At 36.4% G+C, this 13,585-nt stretch overlaps 1 protein-coding gene across 1 annotated transcript in view; it reads right to left on the bottom strand.

Moving 5' to 3' along the window:
• ADGRG4 (adhesion G protein-coupled receptor G4) overlaps positions 1 to 12,080 on the bottom strand; it is a gene marked incomplete at both ends in the record, with an annotated part of 137,630 nt that extends 125,550 nt beyond the window's left edge. Inside the window, 5 exon segments of the mRNA XM_080653141.1 lie at positions 40 to 69; positions 72 to 543; positions 547 to 552; positions 556 to 644; positions 12,011 to 12,080. Of these exon segments, the coding sequence (XP_080509267.1) occupies positions 40 to 69; positions 72 to 543; positions 547 to 552; positions 556 to 644; positions 12,011 to 12,080 (667 nt within the window).
• Positions 12,081 to 13,585: the final 1,505 nt, after the last annotated feature.

Below are 13,585 nucleotides of genomic sequence, written 5' to 3'. Positions count from 1 at the left end.
GCTACCCTTATTAAGGAAAACAATTCATAAGTTACTCACAGCAGTGCAGTCTCGTGTCAACAGTTGGATGATCTTGTTGACGAGCCAAACATCTTCTTCCCAACTAACTATGTTTCCACCCAAGCACTTCATAAACTCCCCATTTTCCAGGATGTGGTCCCAGAGTTGTAAGTAGCACAAGCTGCCAGTAAAGCAAGGCACCACACTTTTAACCTGGCTGTTTCTGTTCTTAAGAAAATATCCTAGATACAGAGTCCCATTAGGTGTCAGCTTTTGTGATTGATCCATCATTACCAGTATTCTTTCTTTATTCAGGAAGAGTTCTAATTTTCGCTTCATGCCATCCCATGTCAAGCATACTGTATGCCATTGAAAAGGCATCAGGTGGTAATGGATATAAAAGGTTTTGCACAAGTTGTATAGTATTAACTGCTGGTGGTCTCCTGCAAGCCCAAGGTCTATGTCTTCTTTTATATTACCAGTAATATAGGAGATGGCCATCCAATCACTTGATTTGTCATCCACAAATACCAGGTTAATGCATTATGTGAATCAAATGAGTTCAAGCATGGTGTTGGTCAGGCTTACATATGTGTCAGCTCTTCCATAAAAATCCAGCCTTTTTCCTTTTAGTGAAAGTGCATCTGTCCAAATTTTGGGAAGGTGAAAGGGAAAACAATTGAAATTTTAGTAACAAGAAATTCTATTTTCTCACCTTCTTTAGTTATTTGTTCAAATCTAGATTATGTAATAGTACTATTATAAGTCAATACTGGTACAAATAAGCCAAATAGTAGATATTTAAAAAATCATATCTATTTGACATCAGCATGTGACTTTTTTGGCAGAAGAGTTTCTTCCTAATTGTATTTTGCCTGGGCTAATGTGAAAAGTTAGATTAATGTTCCCAGAGCACACATAAGCTGGACAATTTAGGGAGGCAGTTAGAAGTGTGTGGCTAGTGGACTGGGGAAAGGCCAAGGAAAAGGCAGTTTGGACTTAAAATTTGCTGCACAAAATTCCCACTCACATAATCAAAAGATAACTATTTCTATCTACCTAACTGCCTTATTATATTCATGGTGCAACAGCAATTTATTTCTCCAATGCCTTTTCCTAAACCAAATTATCTGATTATTCTGTCTCTGAAGACTGCTTCTCACTGAAGGCACTGACAGGGGCCTGACAGATGGCCAGCTGGACAATACTGCACCCAGGAATGGGAGAAATGACACAACCCTGAGAGTATCCTGATTCCCTCCTTCCACCTTCTCAAAGGAGGCTGCAGCAGCTTTAAGAGGCTCTAGATGGCCATGAAGTCAGTTATCACTGGCTCTGGAGTCACACAGCCTGGGATGAAATCCCAGCTCTGACATTCATCAGCTGTGTAACTTTGAACAAGTAACTTAACATTTCTATGCCTTAATGTTTGCTTCAGTAAAATTGGAATTTAGAGCCACAGTGTTGTATTTATGCACAACTCTAGGGACCACCATTCACATTATAGTCGATGCCAGATAATACCTCTACCTAGTGACCTTACAAGATTGTTTGAAGGTTAAGTGAGATGATGGTGTATGCAAAGTCCTCTCAAACATTGCTGAAGAGTATGTACATTGGTACAGTAGTTTGATGGGCAATTTGGCAATATGTATGAAAATTTAAATTGAGTATGCCATTTATGTCATGGAAAGCTATTGATGAGTCATTATACTATTACCATTATAAACTTTACACCTCAGGCCACTAGGCAAATATCATATCATTGCTGAGCACCAACATAATTCTAGTTCCAGCACAGCCTAAGACAAATTAAAAAAAGCTTTATGGTAGGATGAAATTCCAACTTGTCTCTGAATTAGGGGTGTAACATTGAGACTACTGATCTAAAACTGGCAGCCATAACAGCACACTAAAGAAACTGGCAGGAAGTGACCACTTCCGTGCTTCTGGGAGATGTCCCCGAATGAAAGCTTCTAGACATTCTGTAGCCTTATAGTATTTTCTCCCTCCATTCCTCCATTGAATATCATCCAAAATCAAACAAGTATATGCTGGCCCCCACAGGTTCACACACACGCACATATATACACACACCCATGTGCCAAAACTTAAACCATTCACCTGCCAGGGAGCTATTTCTAGACTGTCCATGGCAGATGAGCAAATGCTTACTTCTGTATCTGGCTTATGTGATTATATTATCATCTTTCATGTGGCTAATAAATCAAGAGTTAATCCCCACAGGTGATAATCATGAAACCCAAGGCTTGATTATGGTTCGTTAACATTGCTTTTCTGTTCAGCCCTCCAAAATGACATCACATACAACATTTAAGAATGAGTTTTATGGTGAACATAAAACTATTTATCCCTTAAAAGAGAATGTATCATAATCTTATATTGTCTAAAAGGGCCTCTCCTCTCTGCGCTTTATTAATATAAAACCAGTTGCCAAAGGACATGAACAAGCAACTTACTAGATAGGAAATATAAAAAGATGGCCCCTCACTATTTTTAAAATACAAGTTAGAACAACAAGATAGCTTTCTTTGCCTTTTAAAATGACAACATTTTAGACAGAATACCAAGTTTTGATGGGCCTGTGGGGAAACAAGTCACTTTAATACATTGTTGGTGGGAGTAAAAATTAGTACAGCCTCTCTCTCTTTTTTGAAGCACAATTTGCCAATATCTGTGAACATTTTAATTGTGTATAATTGTTTGTATGCTTTTGATCCACTAAATCCATCTCTATCAATTTATTCTAAACAAATGTACATGTATACAAAGATGCAAGTACAAGGATATTTATCACAGTAGTGCTTGTAATTGAGAAAAATAGGAAAATCTGTATGTCTAACAATAAGTGGCTAGTTAAGCAATTATTACCTCTATACAATGGACTATTTAAAAAACAAGGTAGATCTATATAGTCATGGAGAGATGTCAAAGGCTTTATATTATGTGAAATTAGAGTGACATAAGTATAGATATAGTATTGTTCTATTTATTTTAAATAAGAGAAAAATATGTTAGCATACATATAGAAAAAATCTGGGAGAGTACACATTGAAGTTAAGAATGATGTCTTTAGGTGTGAGATTTAGGGGCATTTTTACTTTCTATGTTATTTGTTTAGTAATATTTGAATTTTATACAACCATGTGTTACATTTATAATCAGAAAAATAGAGATAAATGGATAGATAGATAGATAGATAGATAGATAGATAGATAGAACCACTTATGGCTATCCTTGAGATTCTGCAGGCATATCTATAAGTTCTGCTTAAATATGAGCAGAGCCCTGCCAGCTTGGCTCAGTGGATAGAGCGTCAGCCTGCAGACTGAAGGGTCCCAGGTTCAATTCCGGCCAAGGACACATGCCTGGGTTGCAGGTGCGATCCCCAGTAGGGGACGTGCAGAAGGCAGCCGATCAATGATTCTCTCTCATCATTGATGTTTCTATCTCTCTCTCCTTCTCCCTTCCTCTCTGAAATCAATAAAGAAATATATTTTTAAAAAATAAAAATGAGCAGAAGTAGTGGAATCCAAAAAGCCAGATTTGAATCCCAGTTCCACCTCTTACTAGTTGTGTGAACATGGGCAATTAATGCATGCAAAAGTTTTTAAGGAACTATCTGGCATAGAGTGAGTAAAATATGAATGTTAAATAAGTAAATTTGCATCACTTCTCTGTCTCATTCCTCCATTGTCAGACGGGGATAATAATTACCTACCTCACAGGGCTGTTAAGAAAGATGATGCAATAATGACCAAAAAAAGAAAGATGATGCAATAATGACTAATGTTTAGGTTATGTATGTATGAATGTTTATAAACTGTAAAGTCCCATGTGAATAACAGCTGTCTGGTTTGCCATTATCATCCTTAGAAGTCTCTTCTTCCATCACTACCTCTTTTGCACACTCACACATGCAAGCACATCTGCACTGAGCCTTGCTGCAACCTCTAGACCCCCAGCAGGGCTCCGGGGAGATCAGGCTGTGACAAGGCAGACAGCAGGCTTGGTCCTTCTGTTTGGTCAGGCAAGCTGCGTTCTCTGCCATGCCTCCCCAAGGTCTGTTTCAAAGGCCACTTGTGTCTTTGCATATGATTTAACTATCCATTGCAGATGTTTGCTCCAACCCTGCCATCTGTTCCTGGCAATTTTTAAGTCCAAATTGCATCATTGCTCCCCTGAAGCATGTTCTATTTTGATTTCTCTCTTCTGTATCTCTTCGCCTATATCCTATTCCTTTTAAATTACATTTACTGTTTTCCCCACTTTAAAAAAGAGGTGTGTTTTTTTCCACTATAAAAGTGATACTGTACATGCTTTTTAGTAGAAAAAGTGAAAGTAATAGAAAGTAAAAAGATGAGAACAAAGTCCAGAGTCCCACTACCCAGAAACAACCACCATTAACATTTTGGTACATTTCCTTTGCTTTTTTCTGTGTACAATTTTTGCTTGTTTCTATGTGGCTGAAATCATATTGTACGAGAAATTTGCTTTTCTTACTTAACATTATGACATGTGTTTTTCACCTTAGGAAAAACTTATCATAAGCCTCATTTAAATGTCTATGTTACAGCTCCAGGAATGCCAGGCACCATTTTATTTGTATTGAGAAAATTCATATAACATAAAATTCACCATTTTAATAATTTTAAAGTGTATGAATTAGTGGCATTTAATACACTCATGATGATGTACAGCCATCACCATTATCTAGTTCCATAACATTTTTAATCACCCCAAAAGGAAACCCTGTACCCATTAAGCACTCACTCCCCATTTCCTCCTCCCTACAGCCCTTAGTAGCCACTGATTTGCTTTTTGCCTCTTTGGATGTGTCTATTCTGGACATTTCATATAAATGAAATCATACAACAATCTGTGGCTTTTGGTGTCTAGCTTCTTCCATTTAGCATAATATTTTCAAGATTCATCAATGTTGTAGTATGTGTTAGTACTTTAATCCTTTCTATGGCAGCATAATATTCTATTGTATTTATATAGCACATTTTGTTTATTGATTCATCTGTTAATGGGTTGTTTCTACTCTTTGGCTATTATGAACAGTGCTGCCATAAACATCTGTGCCATTCCCTTTGTTAAAACACATGTTTTCATTTCTTCTAGGTATTATACCTAGGAGTGGGTCATATAGTAATTCTATGCTTAACTTATTGAGTAACAGCCAAACTGTGTTCCATAGTGGCTGCTCCATTTTACATTCCAGCCAGCAATGCATGAGGGTTCCAATTTCTCTACCTCCTCTTTAACACATTATTTTCTGTTGTTGTTGCTGTTGTTTTTTTGTATCTTTTTAAAATTTTCTTTATTGATTACGGTGTTACATATGTGTCCTTATTCCCCCATTACCCCCCCTACAACCCCCTCATGCCCCCACCCCCCTGTTGTCTGTGTCCATTGGTTAGGCTTATATGCATGCATACAAGTCCTTTGGTTGATCTCTCCCCCTTACCCCCACCCTCCCCTACCTTCCCTCTGAGGTTTAATGTGTAACCATCCCAGAGGGTGTGAGGTGGTATCTCATTGTGGCTTTGATTTGCATTTTTCTAATGAGTAATGATGTTGAGCATCTTTTCATGTGCATGTTGGCCATTTGCATATCTTCTTTGGAAAAATGTTTATTCAAGTCCCTTTGCCCATTTTTAAAAAATATTTTTTATTGATTTCAGAGAGAAAGGGAGAGGGAGAGAGAGCAACATCAATGATTACCCTTTGAGACAGCATGAGAGAGAATTATTGATTGGAGAGATAGAAACATTAATGATGAAAGAGAATCATTGATCAGTTGCCTCCTGCACACCCCCTACTGGGGATCGAGCCCAGAACTTGGGCATGTGCCTTTGACCGGAATCAAACCTGAGACCCTTCAGTCCACAGGCTCTATCCACTGAGCCAAACCAGTTAGGTCTGCCCATTTTTAATTGGGTTGTCTTTTTGTTGTTGTGTTGTAAGCACTCTTTATATATTCTGGATATAGATATATGAAATACATGACCTGCAAGTATTTTCTCACATTCTATATGCTGTCTTTTCACTTTCTGAAAAATATTTTTTATTGGTTTTCAGAGAGAGAGGAAGAGAGAGGGGGAGAGAGAAAAATCAATGTGAGAGCAAAATATTGGCTGCCTCCTGCACGCCTCCCACCAGGGATTGAGCCCACAACCTGGGCATGGACCCTGACTAGGAATATAACTGGCAAACTTCCAGTGCACAGGACAATGCTCAACCAACTGAACTACACCAACCAAGGCTCACTTTCTTGATAGTGCCCTTGGATGAACAAAAAAGTCTAAATTATCTACGTATTTTTAAAATTTATCTGTATTGTTGAAAGTATTACAGGTGTTCCCCTTTTTTCCCCATTGACTCCCTCCTCCCCACTCCAGTCCCCTCCCCAGACTCTCACCCCACTATTGTCTGTGTCCATGGGTTATGCATATATGCATATAAGTTCTTTGGTTGATCTCTTCCCTCCTCCCCCCACCCCTTCTCTCTGAGAATCCTCAGTCTGTTGCATGCTTCCATATCTCTGGACCTATTTTATTTGCCAGATTATTTTGTTCATTAGATTCCATATATAAGTGAGATCATGTGATATTTGTCTTTCTCTGACTGGCTTATTTCACTTAACGTAAGGTCTCTCCATGCTGTCTCAAAGGGTAAGAGATGCTTCTTTTATACAGCTGCATAGTATTCCATTGTGTGAATGTACCACAGCTTGTTTATCCTCTCATCTACTGATGGGCTTTTAGGCTATTTCCACATTTTAGCTATTGTACTAGTAAATAACTCTGCTATGAACAAGGATGCCTAAATATCTATTTTTTTTCTTTTGTTGCTTGTTTTTTTGTGTCACTTCTAATAATCCATTGCCAAATCCAAAGTCATGAAGATTTACCTGTATGCTTTCTTCTAAGAGTTTTATAGTTATAGTTCTTATACTTAGGTCTTTCATCCATTTTGAGTTAATTTTTATATATGGTGTGATGTGGGGGTCAAACTTCATTTTTTACATACATTTACATGTGTATTCACATATCTAGTCCCAACATCATTTGTTGAAGAGGCTATTTTCCCTCTTGAGTGTTCTTCAAATCCTTGAGGAAAATTAATTGACTATACATCAATGGTTTTTTTCCCTAGACTCTCAATTTTCTTCCATTAATCTACATCTATATTTATGCCAAATGCTTACTACAAAGTTTTGATTACAAAACTTACTATGTTTTTATTGCTATAGCTTTGTAGTAAGTTTTTAAATTGGGATGTGTGAGTCTTCCAACTTAGTTGTGTTGTGTGTGTTGTTTTTTTCAAGATTGTTTTGGCTATTCAGAGTCCCTTGCAATTCCAAAAAAGAAATGCCAGTAGAATTTTGATAGTTTGCATTAAATCTGCAGATCTGTTTGGGGAATATTGGCCATCTTAATATTAAATCCATGAACACAGAATCTTTTCTATTTATTTAGACCTTCTTTAATTTCTTTGAGCAATATTTATCGGTTTAGAATAGAAGTCTTTCACTTACTTGGTTAACTTATTCCTACATATTTTATTCTTTTAGATGCTATTATAAACAAATTTTTTTCTTAACTTCATTTCAGATTGCTCATTGCTAGAAATGAATTAATGATATGCAGTGAAATATCACTAATTTTTGTGTGTTGATCTTATATCCTGCAACTTTGATGAATTTGTTTATTAACTTAAATATCTTATTTACAGACACTTTAGGATGGTGTATATGTAAGATCATATCATATCATCTATGAATAGATAGTGGGGGGTTTTCCAGTTTGGATGCCTATAATTTCTTTTTCTTGTCCAATTGTTCTGGCTATAACTTCCATGTAATGTTAAATAGAAGTGGTGAAAATTGGCATTCTGATCTTGTTCCTAATCTTCAAAGGAAGCTTTCAGCTTTTCATGATTAAATATGATGTTAACTGTAAGTTTTTTGTAGATGCCCTTTATCAGGTTGACTAAGGTCCCTTCCATTTCTAGTGTGTTGAGTGTTTTTATCATGACAGGGTGTTGCTTTTTCTGCATCAATTGATTATATATATATATATATATATATATATATATATATATATATATATATATGGCTTCCCCTCATAATCTATTAATGTGATGTATCACATTGATCATTTTTTATATGTTCAACCACCCTTGCATTCCTGGAATAAATTCCACTTGGTCAGGATATATAATCCCCTTAATACACTGCTGGATTCAGTCTGCCAATATTTTGCCAAGAATTTTTAGACCAGCCCTGACTGGTTTGGCTCAGTGGATAGAGCGTTGGGCCGTGGACTGAAAGGTCCAGGGTTCAATTCCGGTAGAGGGCATGTACCTTGGTTGCAGGCTTCGATCCCCAGTAGGGGGCGCGCAGGAGGCAGCTGATGGATGTTTCTCTCTCATCAGTGTTTCTAACTCTCTATCTCTCTCCCTTCCTCTCTGTAAAAAGTCAATAAAAATATATTTTTAAAAAGAATTTTAGACCTATATTCATAAGAGATATTGGTCTGAAACAAATACAAATAATATTAAATGTAAATTATAATTTTAAAATTTTTAAATAAATACTTTATCTAAAATTTTTTGAAAGCCACATAGAAAAAAAGAGCTGCGGTAGCAATACTTATACTAGACAAAACAGACTTTAAACCAAAAGCTATAACAAGAAATAATGAAGGACCCAACAATTCCACTTCTGGGTATTTATCTGAAGAAACCCAAAACATAAAATCAAAAAACTATATGGTTCCATATGTTCATTGCAGCATTATTTACAATAGCCAAGATATGGAAGCAATGAAAGTGTCCATGAATAGATGAATGGATAAAGAAGTGGTGCACATATGCAAAGAAATATGACTTGACCATAAAAAAAATAATGTAATATTGTCATCCGTAACAACATGAACCTAGAGGGTATTGTGCTGAGTGAAAATAAGTCAGAGAAGGAAAGACAAATGCCATATTATTTCACTTATTTGTGGAATCTAAAAAAATATATAATAAACTAACAAGAAGACAAAAAACAGACTCTTAGATACAGTGAACATTTTGACGGTTGCCACATGGTAGGGGGTTAGGGGAATAAGGTGAAGGGGTTAAGAAGTACAAATTGGTAGTTACAGAATAGTCATGGGATATAAAGTACAGCATAGGAATATAGTTAATAATATTGTAATGACTATGTGTGGTATCAGATGTGTCCAAATTAATTGGGGTAATCACTTCATACTTTATATAAATGCTTAATCACTAGGTTGTATACCTGAAACTAATATAATTCTGTACAAAACTGTAATTAAAATATTAATAATTATTTTTAATGGAATAGAGAAAACGTATTTTCTTGCCTTTGAAGGAACAGACAGGGAACAGATAAATCAACATTTTAGTAGGCAGTCAAGGCCAGGTATGAGTTGCCACTATGCCCCATAGGTCCCATTTCAAGCTTTAATATAAGAAACATAGTTTCCTATCAGGTCCTGCACAAAGCAGGAAGCCAGTCAGTGTTTGTTATTGATGGTGATGATTTGCTATTTTTCCAGAAGATTAATTAGTTCTTAAATCTGTGGGCTGTTCAAATTAAACCCCAGGTATATTTTATCAGGAATTGTCACTCACTGGCATGTATGACCTTTTAGCTAAAGACTGATATGATAAATAAGAATGGTATCAACTGGCCCTGGCTGGGTGGCTTAGTCAGTTGGAACATCATCCCTTACACCAAAAGATTGCAGGTTCAATCCCCGGTCAAGGTATGTATGGGAGTCAATAAGTCCATGTTTCTCTCTCACATCAATGTTTCTCTCTCTTTCTCTTTCCCTTCCTCTCTGAAAAATCAATAAAAACATATCCTTGTGTGAGGATTAAAAAAATAAAAGATTGCTCATTCTTTAAAAAACAAAAAAGAATGTTATCAACTGAAGTTAATGTGGATGACATTGCAGTTTTCCAAGACAAACTTTTTCTTAAGTCAACAAATTACCCTCAGTTGAAAGATCTTAATCATCTACTTGCTGCATAATAGAAACAAAGACAGAACCTATTTCATTCCTGTCACAGAATCAAGGCAAGGTCTGGGCCTCCCCAGAACACATGCCTGTATGTGAATCAGAGACCAGTTTTTGGAACACCTTATTTTCCACATCTATAGTCTATGATTGCTGCCATATACAGTACATATAATGGAGACAGAAAGATGGTTTCATCCAGGAGGTCAAGGTTCAATTCCCAGTCAGGACACATGCTTAGGTTGTGGGTTTGATCCCCAGTGTGGGGTGTGCAGGAAGCAGCCAATCAATGATTGTGAGAGGGTGCAGGCCGGGCTGAGGGACCCCCACCCCCACCCCCAGTGCATGAATTTGGTGCACTGGGCCTCTAGTCTTTGAATAAAAGATATAGCAAACTACATTACTCTACAGAAGCTGAAAAAGTAGAAAGAAAATCAGGTAGGTAGTTATTTCTAAGTACCAGTCTTAAATAGTGGTTTAAAAGAGATATATGTGTGTCAACATTCAGTTGCTTGCAAAGTCATTCCTAAAAGTAGAAGTCAAAATATCCCTTCTTTAACTAAAAAATGTACTTTGGTCCCATGCTTATTTGGCTGAAGCTAGGAGAGCTGTCTTTAAATGAAATACATAATTCTGCCATTATCTGAACAAGAGGTCTTTAATGAGGCTGACAAAGTAGATGACAGATGTTGGAAGAGATACTTTTGTACTGGAGGACTTGATTTCCTTTAAACATCTCATCAATTTGCATTTAGAAGTCCTAAATTACCAGCCATATTTTGAACCTCAAAGCTTTGTTCTGTTACCCCACTTCCTTCTTTTGTGAATGCTTTCCCCACTGATTATGGCATGCAAGTTATCACAATTATTACTGAACTACTTCTTTATTTAAAGTAGTTTCTTTCTCATACTTTTCCCTCTAACTTTTTCCTGTCCAACATGATTGTTGCTTTTTGTTTCATACCGAACCATTCATTTACTCAACACCCTTCACTTCATTGATTCTGGTCAAATGCCACTGTCACAGCAATCCTTATGAGAATAAAAATTTATTGCAGAATAATTCTGTCAATACCTTGGAGCTTTTGGCAATGGACTTGAGTAGTATGATTGTTAGCAAAGTTGTTTGTCATGTACAACGTTTTTCTCCATATGTGAGTTTCTCCATAAAGACTCCATCTGTTGGACTCTGTTAGGTACATTACCTAGATTCCTGCATTGGTGTTGCTGTGGTATGCTGGGGCCTTTGCCCTTTTATTCAGATACTCTGTTCCCTAACAATGCAGTCTGGTCAGGTGGCAGTGTTCACTATTATGTATGTGTTCTCATTCTCTACTTTTCGGCTGAGAAAGTTGTTTGCAGCAGTTCACAATGTTCTTTTTTGCTTGGCATTTGTTTGTGAGGCCTCAAATTGATTGTTGATGTTTCTATCTATCATCTATCTATCTATCTATCTATCTATCTATCTATCTATCTCCCCTCCTCTCTGAAATCAATAAAAATATATTAAAAATAAAAAAGAAAGATGGCTTCATAATGCTACAGATAGATTTAAACAAAACATTGTGCATAAGAGAAAAGAGCCCAAGAGAAAAAGCAAAGCTTCAGTTAGGTGTGCATTAACCACCCAATGGCATTTCGGTTACACCAAGAAATCAAAAAGTGGAGTGGGGACAAAAAGGGGGAGAAAATGGGAGACATCTGTAATACTGTCAACAGCAAAGTAAACTTTAAAAAAAAATAGTAGTCCAAGCTATCCACTTGAGCCCATGTACAATCCTGAGTGAATGGATTCATTTATTGAAATTCCAACTTGTCCTACAGCCATACTGACCAAAAGGAAGTTGTTGAGAGGCAGCCCAGCAATTTTTCAAATGGGTGTTTCTGTAACCTGCTATACATGAGACATTGAAAGAGATAATAAGAATATATTTTCTTACCTGAGAAGAAGATAAAACTGGACATGATAATCAATCCATAAAGCCTCTGATACATGATATGTCCTTTCATTGTCTAAACCTGTTTTTAAAAAGTCAGAAATATGCCTAGCTCAGATTCAGAACAAACAAATTCTAGGTGTATGTGACCACCTTCTTCCCGTTTCACTTAAGGATTTTTCTGATTGCTTAAAATCATGACAGACAGCCACAACAGACACTTGCCTGAGTTATGCAGCCTAGATCTATTTGCATAACCATTCAACAAATTTTATTGAGTGCCTACTATGTGGAAGACATTGTGTTACACACTGGGAATACAGTGCTGGAAAAACAAGACAGAGATATCTGCCCTCATTGGGAAATCAGACATTAAATACATAATTTAAAAATGTGATTTTATTGAACCTTTATGTATACAACTTCAACACAACAACTCTGATTTTAACAGTTTTAACAAGCCTAAACTTTTTGAAGGAAGCATTATACAAGAAGAACTTACTGGTAAAAGTAACTCATGAAATCATTTCTGTTTTTAAAGCAGATCATCTCATTACATTCACCCAGCTTCTCTCCTTAAATAATTGTAACCAAAGCTGCTTATTTGGGAAACACAATGCAAACCCCCTTTCTTCAACCCAAACAGTGTTAAAACTCCAAATCCTACAGAAACATATTACAGAAGCTTGGCAGTAGGGTGCTGATGGACATTTTCTGATTTTAAATAAAATACATTTCTGAATGATTTACTACTGATTTAAACACTTCTTTTCCTATAGGATAATACATCATATTGTATTTCTTTCTACTTCTAAATGGGATTTGGAGTGAATAGACTCACTTTATATTTAAAGTAACAGAAGTCAATTAGGAAACCAAATGAATCTTGGACTTGCTTTGAGCACCAGCCATTAATAAGGCTCTTCACATTTACCAAGTGTTCAAATGCCATTCTCATTAGAATAATAAGGGAATTTGTATGACTTGGATGGATTTTTTAAACTACAAACTTAGAAGTAAGGGGATATCTAAAACTTTTATGACTGGCAAGATGAAATGCAACTTAAATTTACAGTGTTATAAGAGTACCAGATAAGAATCTGTAACCAGCTGTAAGGCTGTATTTCTGCTCCTTCATTTCCCTGGACCTAAGTTTCCTTATCTGTAAAAATAGAGATAATAATCTGCCTATTTCCCAAAGCTGCTATAGAGGATCAAATGATGTGATATTTAAAAGGCAATTTACAAAGTATAAAGTGCTATAGAAATGGATATGATCACTATCTATAAAATGAAATTTTCAACAGCAAACAATCCAATTTATATTTTTCTTATATTTCCTCTAAACTTTTATAACAATCCCAAGGTATGTTTCCGAAACTTACCTGGCACCCAAAAAGTAAATCATGGGATTTCCACACTACAGAATACTATGCAGTCATTAAAGAGAATAAGATAAGCCCAGCCAGTGTGGCTCAGTGGTTGAGTATCAACCCAAGAATCAAGAGGTCACCGGTTAGATTCCCAGGTTGCAGGCTCCATCCCCAGTAGGGGGTGTGTAGAAGGCAGTTGATCTAT

This window comes from Plecotus auritus (assembly GCF_963455305.1).
Source record: "Plecotus auritus genome assembly, chromosome: X".
Classification (NCBI taxonomy): Eukaryota; Metazoa; Chordata; class Mammalia; order Chiroptera; family Vespertilionidae; genus Plecotus; species Plecotus auritus.
Note: the sequence above shows the minus strand (reverse complement) of the source record. Positions and strands in the feature narration are given on the sequence as shown.